This window comes from Tachypleus tridentatus, chromosome 13, assembly GCF_004210375.1.
Source record: "Tachypleus tridentatus isolate NWPU-2018 chromosome 13, ASM421037v1, whole genome shotgun sequence".
Classification (NCBI taxonomy): Eukaryota; Metazoa; Arthropoda; class Merostomata; order Xiphosura; family Limulidae; genus Tachypleus; species Tachypleus tridentatus.
Window position 1 is genome coordinate 178,748,960 of NC_134837.1, and position 16,847 is coordinate 178,765,806.

At 34.3% G+C, this 16,847-nt stretch overlaps 1 protein-coding gene across 1 annotated transcript; it reads left to right on the plus strand.

Moving 5' to 3' along the window:
- Positions 1–4,826: 4,826 nt before the first annotated feature.
- On the plus strand, positions 4,827–16,430 carry LOC143239521 (uncharacterized). The gene is made up of 6 exons (XM_076480674.1): positions 4,827–4,948; positions 6,689–6,841; positions 9,988–10,281; positions 10,845–10,979; positions 12,848–13,204; positions 16,017–16,430. Exons 1-6 carry the CDS (start codon positions 4,846–4,848, stop codon positions 16,109–16,111), a joined length of 1,137 nt encoding a protein of 378 aa, XP_076336789.1. The 5' UTR covers positions 4,827–4,845; the 3' UTR covers positions 16,112–16,430.
- The last annotated feature ends 417 nt before the right edge of the window (positions 16,431–16,847 follow it).

The following is a 16,847-nucleotide window of genomic DNA, read 5'->3' on the forward strand; positions in this document are numbered from 1 at the left end:
GGTGATGATGTCTAGATGCTTTCCTTCTTGTCTTACACTGCTAAATTAGGGACGACTAGCACAGATAGCCCTCGAGTAGCTTTGCGCGAAATTCAAAAACAAACAAACGAAACAATATTACATGGTTGTTGACAAATCTCTCAAAGTAATTTCAGTATTACTAAATGTTTACCCCAGGAGTCGCATTAAACTAACATTTTAAAGGGGCTGCTAATTAATAAGAAATAAGACGACATTGGTATATAAAACAAACAGGTGAAAATATTAAAAATATAAAGGTTGTATATAGAAAGCTAGCTGCAATTTTGTTCACTGATGTCTGTACTTCTAATTTTTCTTCTTCCATAATTTATGTCCACACTGTTATCAAGTTCGTTATTTCCTTTGCATTACAACCCCGTCATACCAAACATGCTCGTCCTTTCAGCCGTGAAAGCGTTATAATGTGACGGTCAATCCCACTATTCGTTGGTAAAAGAGTAGTCCAAGAGTTGGCGGTGGATAGTGATGACTAGCTGCCTTCCCTCTAGTTTTACACTAGTTTTACAAACCTTTGTATTATTTGGTTCTGTCTTGGCGAATAACAGCATCATCTAACTACGAATGTAGTGCGGTGTGATATTTTCCAAAACGACCACGTCATATTGACATCAACTTGTGAAGTCGGTTAAAAATGAAGGAAGTAAGAGAACAGTATGCCTGACACTCTGTGGTGTTAGAGGATTTACTGGCGACTTCCTTTACTGCAAACAAAGTACACTCGTCACTGACGCTAACTTTGCTTTTGATAAGCCTTCTCTACCACAAAGGTAAGTGAAAAGTTGAAACTTTTTTTTTATCGTATGATTTATTAGAACAACAGACTGATGTTGAAAGATGTCCAATTCTATTTCGGGCAAAAAGAGAAAAACCATGAGTTTTCTGGAAGTAACTATTGCTATTTAGAAAACAAATGAAGTATCGTGTAAAATTAATCTATTTTACAATTTTCACGAGTAAGTCCTCATGTACACAGGACATAACGCAGAACGTCTTTGTTTTATACTTTTAAACTCATTTTTAACTTTTCAAATTCTCCTTAGTTATTCATAAATATTTTCCCGAATTTTATAGATGTTTTTGACAACGACAACTACTTAATTAAAGAGGCTTTAGCATGGTCAGGTGGTTAAGGCACTTGACTCGTAACCTGAGCATCGCGGGTTTGAATCCTCGTCACACCAACATGCTCGTTCTTTCAGCTGTAGGGAGAATTATAATTTGCGGTCAATCCCAGTTTTCGTTGGTAAAAGAGTAGCTCAAGAGTTGGCGGTGGGTGGTGATGACTAGCTGCTTTCTCTCTAGTCTTACACTGTTAAACCAGGGAGGGCTAACGCAGATAGCCATTGTGTAACTTTAGCAAAATTCAAAACAAACCAAACCAATGTAACTTACTTTACAATGGGATTCAGTTCGGGCGAACACACTGGATGGTCCAAAAGAATCACGTTATTCGCCGTGAAAAAGTCCTTTGTCCTGCGGGCATTGTGGATTGCAGCGTTGTCCTGCTGAAGGAGCCAGTCATTTCCACACAAGCGAGGGCTTCCAGTCAATAAGGATGTTTTTCCAACATGCCAATGTAGCCAGCTGCTGTTTGACGCCTCCGTATAGCCTGAAGCTCCATTGTTCCATGGAAGAAGAAAGCACCCCAGACCATGATGGAACCTCCTCCACTGTGTCTTGTAGAAAATGTTTCCAGTGGGATATCCTTATCGTGCCAGTAACGTTGGAAGCCATCTGGACCATGCAGGTTAAATTTTTTATCATCAGAGAACAAAACCTTCTTCCACTTTTCTACGTCCCATGTTTGGTGCTTCTCATCAAAGTTTAACCGAGCTGTTTCGTGATGTGGAAAGTAGGCGTGGTTTTTGAAGACGTTTATGGTTTTTAAAGCTTTTCTCTCGTAGATACCATCTTATTGTTCTTGAGCTGCATTCTGCGTCCGTAAGGGCCTTAATCTGGTTCGATGATGGTGTCTTGCCGGACAACCCGTCGAATCCTCCTGTTCAACGCCGGCGAAATTTTCTTGGGCCGACCGTTTGAAATTCTCGTTCCTTATCCCTCAGGGTCTTTTAAGACATTTGCAAAAGCAGTTTTACCACGCCTAATCTCATCAGCGATCGTACGTTGAGAGAGACCTTGCTTTTGCAGCTCGACAATTCTGCTACGTTCAAACTTTGTCAACTTTTTAGCCTTTGCCATGTTTTGATCCAATGTAACACACGAGATGTTAGTGGGAGATGTTGACAACGTTAATGCTTGAACACAAATGACTAAATTTCGTTACGGGTTTACCGATTAACGCTTCGCTTCGTTTTTGACCAGCTAGTATTTAGGTCAATTTCATAGTGTTCACATTTTCCATATTAAATGCTAAAAAAGTTTTTATTTTATTTTTCCTTTTCTTATTTTCATCTTTCGAAGCTCTACTCAAATAAGTAGTTGAGTCTAACAACGCAAAATGCATATTATTTTTTTATGTTCATTAGCCTTAAGATTTTGGCCAGCAGTGTATATATAAGGAACGAACAAATCTAAAGATTAGATGCTCTGGTGAATAATCTTTGTCAAAACGAATTAAAGGAAGATATAATTATATTGTTTACGCGGATCAGTAGCTCATAGACTTGAATGATCAAATTTTTGCGTTATTTACATTAAAAAAAAACACGAATTTGAATATTTGTATTAAACTACTAATTAAACATGTCACCTCTCAAACGTGTCCCAAGTGCAAATAGTGCAGACTGAAATCATACATGTCTCTCCATCAATGCCGTCACAGTTCAATATATACAGTTTTGAAGCATCGATGACTATAATTTTTTTTCAGATGGCCACTAAAGTCTTGTTTATAGCCTTTACATATGTTATTAACATAGTAACTAGTTCAAGATAATTTCTAAAACTCTTATACAAAATTCCATTAATGAACAAAACATTCTATTACAATTCAGTGTTATATAACAAATTCAGTTACTGAATCAGAAGCCACACCACAAGTGAAGAAATTGATTTAAACGTTAGAGGTCGTGTTTTATTATAACGGTTAATGAAACTAATATTAATTAAGATAACTGTTATAAAACCCGTGTCACCATAGCAACAATTCAACCAAACTATGTGAGATGATAGTTTGAAATTAGGGGCATGTTTAGGGGTTTCGCGATTACGTCTTGAGAATACATAGGTGCACGTTAATGAGATTCACAATCTCCTCCGCTCCCATTTATGTATGCTCTTTGACGTAAGTTAACGTTTAGTGTATACATAGATGGCGCTACGTTCTCATATAAAATTTAAAAATCTGTATTAAATTTTTTTTAACATAACAATCAAACTGCGAGGGAAGGGCATACAAACGTATTATATATATTTTTGAAAGTGTGCTGAAACTCTCTGGGAAGGAATGCAATAAAAATGGCTGTCAGTATGGCAATATTTTAATTAACTCACTTATTTAAATAACTTTGTAGGAAGTTTTAGATACAAACAAGGCTTCTTGAATTATGGTATTAATGTGTGTGTTTTCTTTTAGTAAAGCCACATTTGGCTATATGCTGATTCTACCGAACGGAATCAAACCCGTGATTTTAGCGTTGTAAATCCGTAGACTTACCGTTGTACCAGCAAGGGACTAATGTACTACTAAACACAGATTTAGATAGAAGTGTTCTTGACTCATGGGGTTAATGTGTTAATAACCACAAATTTAGATAGAAGTATTCTTGGTTCGTGGTTTCAGTGTGTTAATAAACATAGATTTGGATAGGCGTGTTCTTGGTTCATGTGTTAATAAACACATATTTAGTGATAGCTACATACAACACTTAATGTTGAGTATCAACATTTATCGTTACCTCTTTTTTCTTTCATCTGATACAAAAATCCAGTTGTTACTCATCCGGACACATCAGTGATTCGTCTTACTTCTGAGCCACCCGCTGACACAGTAGAACATGCGCTAGAAACCGGGTTTCGATACTTGTGTTTGGGAGAGCACAGATAGCAAATCATTCTACTTTGTGCTTTATTCCAAAAGGAACAAAAACTTATTTCTGAATTATGTGTTTCAAAATGTTTAGTTCTCTACAATTAAGTTTATGGAACTATATGATTTGCCACTTTAGACTTTCTGTACATTGGAGTCCAGATATTGCGTAGTGGTTAGCTGTTGACTCTTGGATCAGAAGGTTTTAAGCTCGAGCCTGTGATATAACCTTCACTCATTTAGCTGTAGATGCGTTACAAAAATGACAGTTAACTGTGCTAATCGGTAAGTCTAGGGTTTTGCACCCCTAACATCAGGGGTTCGATTCCCTTGGTGGACCCCATTAGCTTTGCTCTAAAACACACACACACACACACGTTCTCTCTGGTCAGAAGTTCAAAATTTGTATGTCATATAAAATATTGTTGAGGCTAAAAATCATATACAAACATATAATGATAACAATGTGGTATAAACTACTTTTACGATTAATAAAAATACAGGTTATTTTTTTTTTCGCAAACATAATCGATTTTGATCAAGCAGTAACCAATTTGAAACAAAATATACATCTCATTCCATCTTGCAGAAAGAAAATAAGAGTCGAACAGAGCCCTCTAACTGTTATTGTTAAAATATCTTCTTGTTTCGCAAAAACGAGGAAAAGAAATTTTGCATGTCTGGAAAACTTTGGCTAAATACTTTTTTGTCGAAATTTTAAAACAACAGCTTAATCACAAGCAATCTTCAAGTAAAATTTTGGAAAAAGTATTTCGTTGCAGGTGGACACCATGACAAACCAACATCTTATACGAATGTTAATTTTTGTCGTCTATATCCGCACGGTGTCGCTTCAGACTGCAGGAAACTCAACAACATCTCGCGACCAACTGGAAGGCTCTCATCGAAACGAAAGACGTAAGTACAATATTCATAAGCGTGGCGTCACTAAATGTATCGATTAAAATATATCCCGAATTTCACTAGTCGTAGTAAACACAATAATTTTGGCAAAACAAAACTGTTACGTATTACATAAATGCACCCCCTCCGCTCCACTGTGGCTTAGCAATAAATCTGAGGACTTATGAGACAAATGTCGGGTTTCCATACACACGATGGTGCAGGTAACCAGCATTTTGTGTAGCTTTGCGATTATCAACAAAGAGAACAAATCCCATATTAACAATATTCACATCACGTGCACACGTCTCTTGTATAGCTTATGTATTAAATGTATCACCTCCTAGGCTTTTAAAACAATGTGTACCTCTATATAAAAAAAATTATCATATTGAAGCCTCACAACTAAAAATAACAAATTTACTGTATTGAAATCTCACAACTAAGAATAATAAAACTGTTATATAGAAGTTTTACAACTGAAATAACAAAGTTACTACATTACAGTCTGCGAAGTTAAAACAACAAAATTATTGTATTGAAGTTTCACAACTAAAAATTACAAAATTATTATATTGAAGTCTTACAACTCGAAATGACAAAATAAGAAATAAGACAGAATAGCATGATATTATTTCATAATGAGCCGAATGTGGTCAAATGATTAATGCGCTGGGCTTGGTATCTGAAGGTCCAAGGTTCGTGCCATGATACATCTAAATCCATTTCATCTGTTGAGTGTAATAAGAGTGGTAATCAGTTCTGTATTTGGTTAGGTCCTTTGTAATGAAAAGTGCAGCTGACTGCCTTGTGTCTCTCTGGTCATTGGCTCAAGGTCAGTAGTTCAAAATTGGAGAAAGGCAAACCAGCACCTTGACTAGGTTGTTTAACATGAGTATCGCATAAGTGCCATTCAAGCTGAGAGCACTAATGCCTTTCATAAGTTTAGAAAATGCATGTACATCATTAAGCTAGATAGGATATTAATTATCATGTTACATGAAATCACAAATATTATTTTAAACATGTATAATATTTCAATTTTAAATCAGTCGGTTTTTATAGTAATACATACAAGAAACCGAAATGCTGATCTAAACCGTCCACCCAGACTTACTAGTTTTTCATGAGTAAAGGTTAGTAACGTCCATTTTCTATGTCTTTTATGTCATTAACCTGGTAAATCCAAATAGTACATAACCTTTTGAATTTTGAAAAAGGTAAGATAGATATCATTGCCAAGTTTATGATATTCTTGTGTGTTTAATTACAATGGTTGTAGGTTAGAACAATAATATCGTGTTTCACCATCAGTTATTGTGTTCAATCAATAGTCCTATATTTAACTAGCAGCTGTTGTATTTAATCAACAGTTTTGTATTTAACTAGCAGCTGTTGTATTTAATCAACAATTTTGTGTTTAACAAGCAGCTGTTGTGTTTAATCAACAGTTTTGTGTTTACTTAGCAGCTGTTGTGTTTAATCAACAGTTCTGTGTTTAACCAACAATGTTTCTGAGGAAGATATTTAACCTTTAGATTAATACATATAAGACAAATGATACTGAAAGAAACCTATAGTAAGCCAAACCCTTCTTGTCCAGTGTGAAAGGATCATACAGTTTATAGACTAAATGGACCTTGATGACTTGCAAACAACATTTGTTTTTATCTATCACTTTTTTGATTCATTATTTTCTATATATTTTTTGAAGTTTTATGCCATCGTATATATTTGTTTAATCTGTTTATTTAGGTTTAAGTTTGCTTACCATTGTCCGATTCCCAAATGATCCTTGCAAAGGGAAAAATGGTCTAACGGGGACATGTTACAACTACAAGGAATGTTTCCAGAAAAGAGGGACAATAGCAGGAACCTGCGCCTATGGTTTTGGAATTTGTTGTACATGTAAGTAAACAAGTATTTTCGTCAGCCACGTGATTTACCAACAGAGTAAATTGGAACATATGGGAATTTTTTGTCGTGTTAGATATACACCACTGTTCGTTTTTATTTTAACACCAAAGTATTATTTAGTTTATATTGTGTGAGCGTTAAAAGTTAGTTATATTAAAAGCGATGATTGTAACGAGTTTCGTTATGTAGCTCTGTAAGAATCGTATGGTATGTATTTAGTTTACTTGTTGTACTAGGCTTTTGTAATACTGTTGACATCATTTTATTCGAAACTTCTAAGTTATTTTCGTTATGTTTAATATTGTTGTTACTAGAAGGCTAGATATTTCTATACTTCTCTGTCACGTGTTATAAACAAGTGCAGATACATACATGCAGAGGAAGTTAAGTAAGAAGTTAAATTAGTGAAAGGTGAAGTTAGACTTTGTGATTTTCATTTAACCTCTAGTTTCAACTATGGTAAACAATAGTGCACTGAATACTTAATACACAGTTTTATTTGTTTTAAATATATTATTTTAATAAAAGCGGATTATGCGCTTTACTTTTATTGTTCAAATTTATCGCCAACAAACCACAGACACCTACTGTAAAGAATCACGGCCCATTCATACATACAAAACTTTAGATGTCTTGTAAGAAAGACAAACCCATATAGAAATCAGAAACTCTTCTCAACTAAAAAAAATCAATATAAATTATATCCCTCTTATAACACCCAATGATCCCAGTTTTCAACGATTAATCAAATCATCTTTGACAATTTTTATATTTACGGAACTACTCTATAATCAAGGATACTTTCTTTAATCAACCTACTGTTGCCTTTACTTGTAACCCACACTTTAAACCAATCTAATGTTGTCTAAAGTAGTAACCCACACCTCAACCGACCTACTGTTGTCCACAAATGTATCCTGGTACATCCAAGCTTACCTGCTGATAACGAAGACACCACTAATTGTAAATGTTTCTCGTGCAGCTAGCTGTTCTTGTTGTGTTCAGATTAATAGCCTTACTCTGACTGTTTTATCAAAGTTGGTTATATACTGCATATGGGATAAGCTGTTTCTAATTCTATAGACTGGTTACTGAACAATACAGGAAACAGCGTCGTGACTGACGAACCCGTTTATCGACATAATGATAACAAAAATAATTATATTTTACATTTTGTTGTTCTGTTACTCTGATCTGCTTCAAAGGACTAAAAAATGATGGAACATGAGGAACAATGGCACATGTTTAATGTAGGCACTTTATTTTATAATGGAATAGGTGAAAAACATTATTTTCTTTTCTGTTTTTGAATTTTGCGCATAGCTACAAGAGAACTATCTGCGCTAACTGTCCCTCATTTAGCAGTGAAAAGCTAAAGGGAAAGCAGCTAGTCACCACCACCCACCGCCAACTCTTGGGCTACTCTTTTACCAAAGAATAGTGTGATTGACCGTAACTTTATAACGCCCCCACGGTTGAAAGGACCTATTTTTGTCTATCTAAATTACTTAGTAGACAACATAATATCACATTTTTATTAACTCTTTCCCAACAAGATAATCAGAGACGCTTCCTGAATACTTGTGCATATATAGAACATTATAAAACTCCTTTGTGTTATCGTGATCAAAGTTTTTGAGGAAGGGTTTAGAAACACCAACAACATTTCATGCATTATCTGTTTAAATTTTTATCTTTTAAATATCTTGAAGAACTTTTATCAGCCTAAATTTTTCCGCTCTCTAACCCAGTTTTTGAGCAATTTTTTTGTTTTGAAATTGCTATATACTCGGGACTATCTCGTAAATGTAAATAGAAGACTATATCTAAGGGCAAAGTATCTGTTTGAAATTGATGTAAGGTTGCTTGTTATAAAGCAAGTGATTTTCTTAAGATTTGTAACTAATATTATATACTACACTTCTATATCTATTTATATTAGCAAACAGTTCCAAGGGAGGAAAAGTGGGTTATTTGTTTGGTTTTGAATTCCGCGTAAGACTACACGAGGCCTATCTGTGCTAGCCGTCCTTAATTTAAATGTGTACGACTACAGAGAAAGCAAAAAATAAGTTGAAAATGTTAGCAATGTACATACCTAAGAACAGTGAAGTTTCTAATTTTTGCTCATAAAACAGAGACTTCTACGTATGAAATATTACCATATGAGCATGTGTCTTAGAGCAGTAACTAAAATTTGACATCAGAATAGAATACTGTGATGATAAATAAATCTGAAAACCACAGCGCTTTTACTTCTTATTATGTAAAATATTCTGAGTATCATTTCAAAATAGGAAACACCGGGAAATCAGGTACAAACAAAGGACACTTAAAGCGCTTTTGGTCCTATTGCAGTGAATTTCATTATTCCACAAACAAGTCGTGCATTAGTCGGTAATTCAGTTTTCTTATTGTAGATATTTCAATGATACAGAGAAAGATGGTGGTAACCCTACTGGTTAAAACGAAAAAATGAGGGGTTCGAATTTCCGTGGTGGACACAGCAGCTAGCCCAACGTGGTTTTGATATAAAATAAACAAAGCTTTGTTGTTTGAAGTTAGGTGCAAAGCTACACAATGGACTATCTGTGATCTGCCAACCACGGGTATCGAAACCCGGTTTTTAGCAGTGCGGTTCCACTGAGGGGGCGGAACGAAGAAGAAACAAAACTATTAACGTGACAACTAGTAAATAAGGGGAGTATTCCATAGAAATGTTTTACGCTGTTTAATACCTAATTTATAACTAACTTTCAGCTCCTTACCACGCAAATTACTCTGTGTTTTTCACGGCAGCTAGCAGCTAGGAAGTTTGATTTATACATACATAAAAAAAACAAAACATATTTCTTATCCTGTAATCTCTTTAAGGAATAATACTGAAATAAAACAGATACAATGTGAAACATGTAGAACAGCAAAAGAAACTTGGTGATGCTTCTGGCCTAAAAAGACTCCTCTTTCGAATGCCGTTTATTTGATATAATATGTTGAAGACGTTTTGTATTTTAGTCGTGGATATACACGCTCTTGAGACGTCCTTGTAAGCCATTTTCATGTATACATATATATTTAATCACATTATTCTGTTTTGTATTTAATGATAGGGATTTATTTCTATTCATTCTTCACAGTTTTAATAACGTGTGGTAAAACCTCCAAAGAGAACGTAACATATTTTGTTGACCCTGCTTACCGCAGAGTTCCTTCACGTGGTATTCCAGTTACGTGTAAGATAATCATAAGAAAGTTACCCATTTCGATTTGCCAATATCGACTGGATTTCCAACGTTTTGAACTGTCTCAACCTCTGGCAGGCGACTGTGGGGATTTGACTGATAATTTCGTTTTCACCTTGGATGGACGAAAAATGTCTGATTTTGGGCTGCCCTCTTGTGGTCTTTGCGGGAATTTAACCGGACAACATGGTACTTTTTTAAGTTTCATTTTTCATATGAATAAGAAGTTTTAATCGTTCACTAGATTAATATAACGTGCTGTTATTTTTATTTTCCAACGAATTAGCATCAAATCAGATTTACCTTGAATAGTAAAGAATTAAGAATAGCTACTAATGATAAGTTTCTATAGCGACCTGCTAATTGTCACGGTAACAATGTAGTACAGACTTTGAAAAGGATCTTGATATTTCATGTTCAAAAAATTAGTTTGATAAGAACGTTGCAACTTTATCTAGAGTTTGTTTTTTAAGTGTGCCCTCTGACTATTTAAATTTCATAAATAGCCCTCTTTTTCAAAGTTTCGTAAATAAAGTAGTTTTACTAACATGCTATTTGATTTCGATAAAAGACGGATCATCGAGTTCATCCATTTCAAACAATATTCTATTGCGTTTATCAAACTAATAGATAAGGGTATGAAACTTCTAAACTACAGTACAAACTAATAGCTAAAGATATAAAACTTCTAAACTAAGTACGAAAATAAAAAGAATGTTGATTTTAGTTTTTTTCCTTTTTTTCGTGTAAAGTGTATTTAGATGTCGGAACCGGAAATGGTCAGCTGGAACTGGAAATCAAACAAGGGATAAATACTCCGTCCACCAGTGGTCAACGCAAATGGCTGGTCAAAATTTCTCAACTACCTTGTTCTGCGTCCTATTTAGGTAGAATTACATTTGTTTATTAACTATAACATATGTGAATGAATAAGACAGTATTTCTCTTCCCTAATTCTTTTATAATTTTGTCCCAATTATCTGAACCTCGTACAAATGCAAGACATAGTATTAACCAAGAAAGATGAATTACATTATTTACACGGTCATATTTCATATAATATAAACGTAGTGGTGTTATTGTATTATCGCATTGAGAAACTGACTGTCCATTGGGCTGAAAATGCATCACAAGATTTTTCACTGTACCATTAAACGACGTCCAACACTATCAGAACAACACAGGCAGAGCAAAACAAACTTGTCCTAAACTTTCAGCTTTGTCCTGCTGAAAGATCCAGTCATTTCCACACAAGCGAGGGCTTCCAGTCAATAAGGATGCTCTCTCCAACATGCCAATGTAGCCAGCCGCTGTTTGACGCCCCTGTATAACCTAAAATTCCATTTTTCCATGGAAAATAAAAGCACCCCAGACCATGATGGAACTTCCTCTACTGTGTCGTGTAGAAAATGTCTCCGGTGAGATATTCTTATCGTGCCAGTAACGTTGGAAGCCATCTGGACCATGCAGGTTAAATTTTTTTTCATCAGAGAACAAAATCTTACACTTTTCTACATTCCATGTTTGGTGCTTCTCAGCAAAGTTTAACCGAGCTGTTTCGTGGTGTGGAAGTAGGCGTGGCCTTTGAAGACGTTTATGGTTTTTAAAGCTTTTCTCTTTTATATACTATCTTATTGTTCTTGAGCTGCATTCTGCGTCCGTAAGGGCCTCACTCTGGTTCGATGATGGTGTCTTGCCGGACAACCTGTCGAATCCTCCTGTTCAACGCCGGCGAAATTTTCTTGGGCCGACCGTTTGAAATTCTCGTTCCTTATCTCTCAGGGTCTTTTAAGACATTTGCAAAAGCAGTTTTACCACGCCTAATCTCATCAGCGATCGTACGTTGAGAGAGACCTTGCTTTTGCAGCTCGACAATTCTGCCACGTTCGAACTTTGTCAACTTTTTAGCTTTTGCCATATTTTTATCCAATGTAACACAGGAGATGTCAGTGGGAGATGTTGACAACGCTAATGCTTGAAAACAAATGACTAAACTTCGTTACGGGTTTACCGATTAACGCTTCGCTTCGTTTCAGTATGGTCTTAAGCTTTTGATCAGCTAGTATTTAAGCTAATTTCATAGTGTTTACATTTTCCCTATTAAATGTTAAAAAAGTTTTTTAATTTTATTTTCCCTTTTCTTTTTTCATCTTTCGAAGCTCTACTCAAATAAGTAGTTTAGTCTAACAACACAAAATGCATATTTTTTCTTCATGTTCATTGACCAACAGTGTATGACGATCACTTCATTTAGCATGGAAACAGAGAATGCTATAAGAGTGTCCATTCAGTGTATAACAAGCTTCACTGGCATTATTAGACACTAAGATGCCTTTATGTATTAGGTTTGGATTAAAATACGACTTGCTATCTTTTGAATATAAATTTTAGTGACAAAATTCTCCACGTTCAAATAAGAGCATGAAGTCTGGACAAATTTACATTATAAACGCATCCAGACTGGTTTTAAATAGAAAATTAAGGGCTAGTTGAAAGGTAAAGTGAATAATAAAAATTATATGACCATATTGCTACCGAAGTATCTTGAACTAGCAGTATATTCAAGATTTCTTCAAACGATCTTGTATAAATTGTCGAGTGTGTATAAACATATGTAAGTTCATACGATTATAGTAAAAAACACCCAGTTCTACGACCTAACTTTCTTATGATAATATCTTCTAAACGTGTTAATTAGTGTCGTTATCCTTAGAAACTTTATAAATGTTCATGAGACATTGTGATTTTGTATTAGCAAGTTCCGGCTGTTTACAGTACTTCCTGGGTCCGTCAGGTCACGTCTCGAGTTTCAACTACGGTGTTTACGGCCAAGGAAATACCGCCTATTATTTCAACAATTTGCAATACACAGCGTGCGTGCGAGGAGAGGCAGGATATTGTTCCATTCGCTGGGAGGCGCTCGGAGCGGATTTCGACATTGGTCAGCTTCCAAATGCAAATACTTCAGGAGTTGGAGACATGAACTGTAAATCTGACTACGAGATTCTTCCAAGCGGATCTGACGTCACTAGAACCTTAGGGGTGTCTGATCGATTTTGTGGATCAGTATTGAATCCGGTTCATGGTAAAACGGAAAACAACCCTATTATATGTACGTAAGCACATGCTTTTTCAGAATTGCTCAATTCTTTAACGCACATAGCTAGTAACTGTTGTATTATGTCATAAAGTGTAAGGTCTTATTGCTTTAATATTCATGAGATATAATTACAGTCGGTATCTGCAATTTGTTGGCGATAAATTTGAACAATAAAAGTACAGCGCATAATCCACTTGTTTTGAAATAATATATTCAAAACAAATAAAACTATGTATTAAAAATCATTGTACTATTGTTTACCACAGTTAAAACTAGAGCTTTAGATAATTCTTTCGTTTTGTCAAAAGTCCTCACAGGCTGGCTCAGTTACTTTAGTTTTCAAGGGATGGCATTATTATGAATCAAATTACACTCCATCTTATCTTATATCTAAAAAGTAAAATAAGAAAACGACTATCAGTTGAAATTGTAAAGACTATATTAAACAATGTTAAGAAGTAGCCAACACAGTGTTATATCTATTAAATAGCTTTGAATTCAATGATGAACTTTTAATAAATGAGTAAAATTGATAAAAATTATATTTTATCAAATCATTCTAGTCCACAAGATAACATTTGTTGCTTCTATGATATAGTATTATATTTAACATCTCAACCACTTCTGTACCTGTCTGTCCTTATCAGTCGACCTGATAAAACTTGATATTGGGCGAAAGATCTCGTCGGTACTGGATATGACAGATATGGTGCAGTTGCCCATCAAATTAACGGTATTTCAATGGACGTTAAATGGCTCATAACTATGCCAACATAAGTATTGCATTTGTTGACGTCATTGTCTCTTGAAAGGAGTCTTTTATGCACTGATTTGTATAGAAGCCCAAAAGACAGACCACAATATCTTCACTGTTAAACCTCACTCACATTAAATAAAATATTACTAGTAGTTTAGCGCTTTCAATCAAGGAAATTATACTGTTGAAATAGAAACAAAACAAAACAGAAAATACACCAATAACCTGAAATAAAACACGCTACAAAGGGACTGCTGAGACACACTCACAACACTGAACGAAAGATCATTCTTAAACAGTGTAATATTCAAAAACCAAACAGAATTCTTCCTGTTACAAATTATCATTTTAAATTCAGAAACGTTTCACTTATTTGGAAAAAAAAAACCCATCTATCATATCCCAGTGATTACCCGTCATCAATTTTTCCTGAAGTTCCAGTTACCTCCATCTGGAAGGGAAGAAGTCTTAATGATACTGTGTCTTATAAAAAGTGACCTTTCTCCTATCCCACGAAATGACTGCCATCAATGAAATAAAGTTAATTGTCCCTCCTGCAGACTAGACCCTTCAGCTCACAAGTGTGACCACAAACATTTAAAATATACCAAATAAATTACTTGAACTACACTCGCAACACAATTTACGTCATACAGTGAAAAAAGTAAAGTACAACCGCCAGAATGTAAGGCAGGCTCAAATGGCTCTTATGGAACGTTTACATAACCTTAAATCTTCTATATCATCAAAAATAACTTCCTATTGTTCAAAACTGAAAGAAGCATGTTGGGTCGTTACTATAAATACCATTAATCATTGTGGGATAAACATTAATTCTGAATCTAGTGACCTTTGACCCTTAATGCCTTACCTCATTGACAAGTAACTTTTTTTCCTTACGTATAGTGTATACTCTTATTCCTTATACCTTTAACACTTATTGTTTATCTTATTGTTTACTTATGGTAATATTCCATATTGTCTTTTAATGTTTTTTATTCTTTCTATATTTTTCTGCTAATCGACGTTCATATCATATATTTATTTTACTTTATCATTACCAAATACACCTTCCCTTGTAAGTTAATATTTCTTTAACCAGTTATTTATAACCTCTTCATATTTAACGTTATATTTCCCAGTTTTATTTTGTTGCATTACAAAACGGAAATTTGTCACAAATACAACATTTCTTTGAGAGCTAATCAAGGTAATTTCTGGTTGTCATGGTAGTCTGCTAAGTATCGAAACTCAAAAAATAAACTTTGCTTAATGATTCCAAGTTTGTGCCGTGATGGAAAAAAGTATGTCTTTCAAATTCTTTCTGGTTATAGGATTTTTTATTGTGGTCTTGTATGAAACCATTAATTTTCTATTATTTCTGGTTATAGACTTTTTTATTGTTGTTTTGTGTGAAACCATTAATTTTATATTATTTCTGGTTATGGAGTTTTTATTGTTGCCTTATATGAAACCATTAATTTTCTACTATTTCTGGTTATAGGGTTTCTTGTTTTCTTGTATGAGACTATTAATTTCATACCATCTCAGTTTGCGGAGTTTAATGTTATTGTGTTTCACAAGAATAGTAATATTCTACTATTTTGGGTTAAAGGGTTTTTTGTTGTTGTCTCTCACGGGACTAGTAATTTTATGCTATTTCGTGTTATAGGGTTTCTTGTTTTTTTTCATGAAACTAATAATTTTTTACTATCTCTGGTTATATGGTTTCTTGCTGTTGTCTTTCACACGACCTTACAGGGTTTCTTATTCTTGCCTTGTATGAAACTAGTAATTTTCTACTGTCTCTGGTTATAGGGTTTCTTGTTTTTGTCTTTCATGAGACAAGTAATTTTCTACTACGACTATTTAAAACCACGGCCACAGACAAAGTGGTTTCAGATACTTCTTTCAACTGACAAACCTTAATATTTTTTACTTAATAATATATGATAAATCAATGTGAGTATTGAAAGAATATATTTAAATAAGTTAACAACTTTATGTATATATAAGCCATATGAACTACCTTAAATAATAACAAACTTCATTCTATTGAATTTTTAGCGAAACACAGACCATTTGAAGTACGAATGATAGCTGATGATAATGACGTGAGTCGTGGCTTCAACCTCAACTTCACTCAGATTCCCTGTAACTGATGGAAGCAGCTATCTGGTCAAATCGAAAGCTATTGTGTTCAATAGAGAAATGAAAATTCATAAAATATGTGAATAATGGTTACAGACTCTATAGGCAGCTTTCTGAAAATGAAAAGTTTTAATCATGGCTCTCTGAACCGTTTGAGTTTTGTAAGCTGTTAAATACGAGAAACAGACCAACAGCTGACAATGAGTTTGTTTCCTCATAAAAACCACTGAAACTTATAATACATGATTTAAATGCTGAGTAAACATCGTCCATGACATTGGCTGTATTTCTGGAAAACGTGTATTTAAGGTAATAAAAAAGAAAAGTGAAATACGCTACAGTTCTTGTGTGGTTTTAATTCAATACGCATCATTCAAAATGAACATGGGCTGGACGAGTAACTGAATGTACTCATTAATGAAGTGTGAATTGCACCTTTTAATTTATCGCTTAAAAAATGAACTTTGACATTTGACACTGACTATGTGAGTCATTTATATAATGAATATTAGATGACTCTCCGATAGGTGAAGGTGGAGACGGCTAAGTATGTTTTTAAAATCTCTAAAAAATATTAAAATATTAGTGTTCTAAAAGTAAAATGAGAATACTGACTTGCCTGATTTCTGTTTTGTGCTGAAAATCATTATGAAATTAATTATTTATTTTTGAAAAAATCATTGGGATTATAAATATTTAATTAGGTCAAAGCACAGGTTCGAAAAACAACGATGTTTGCAATATAAT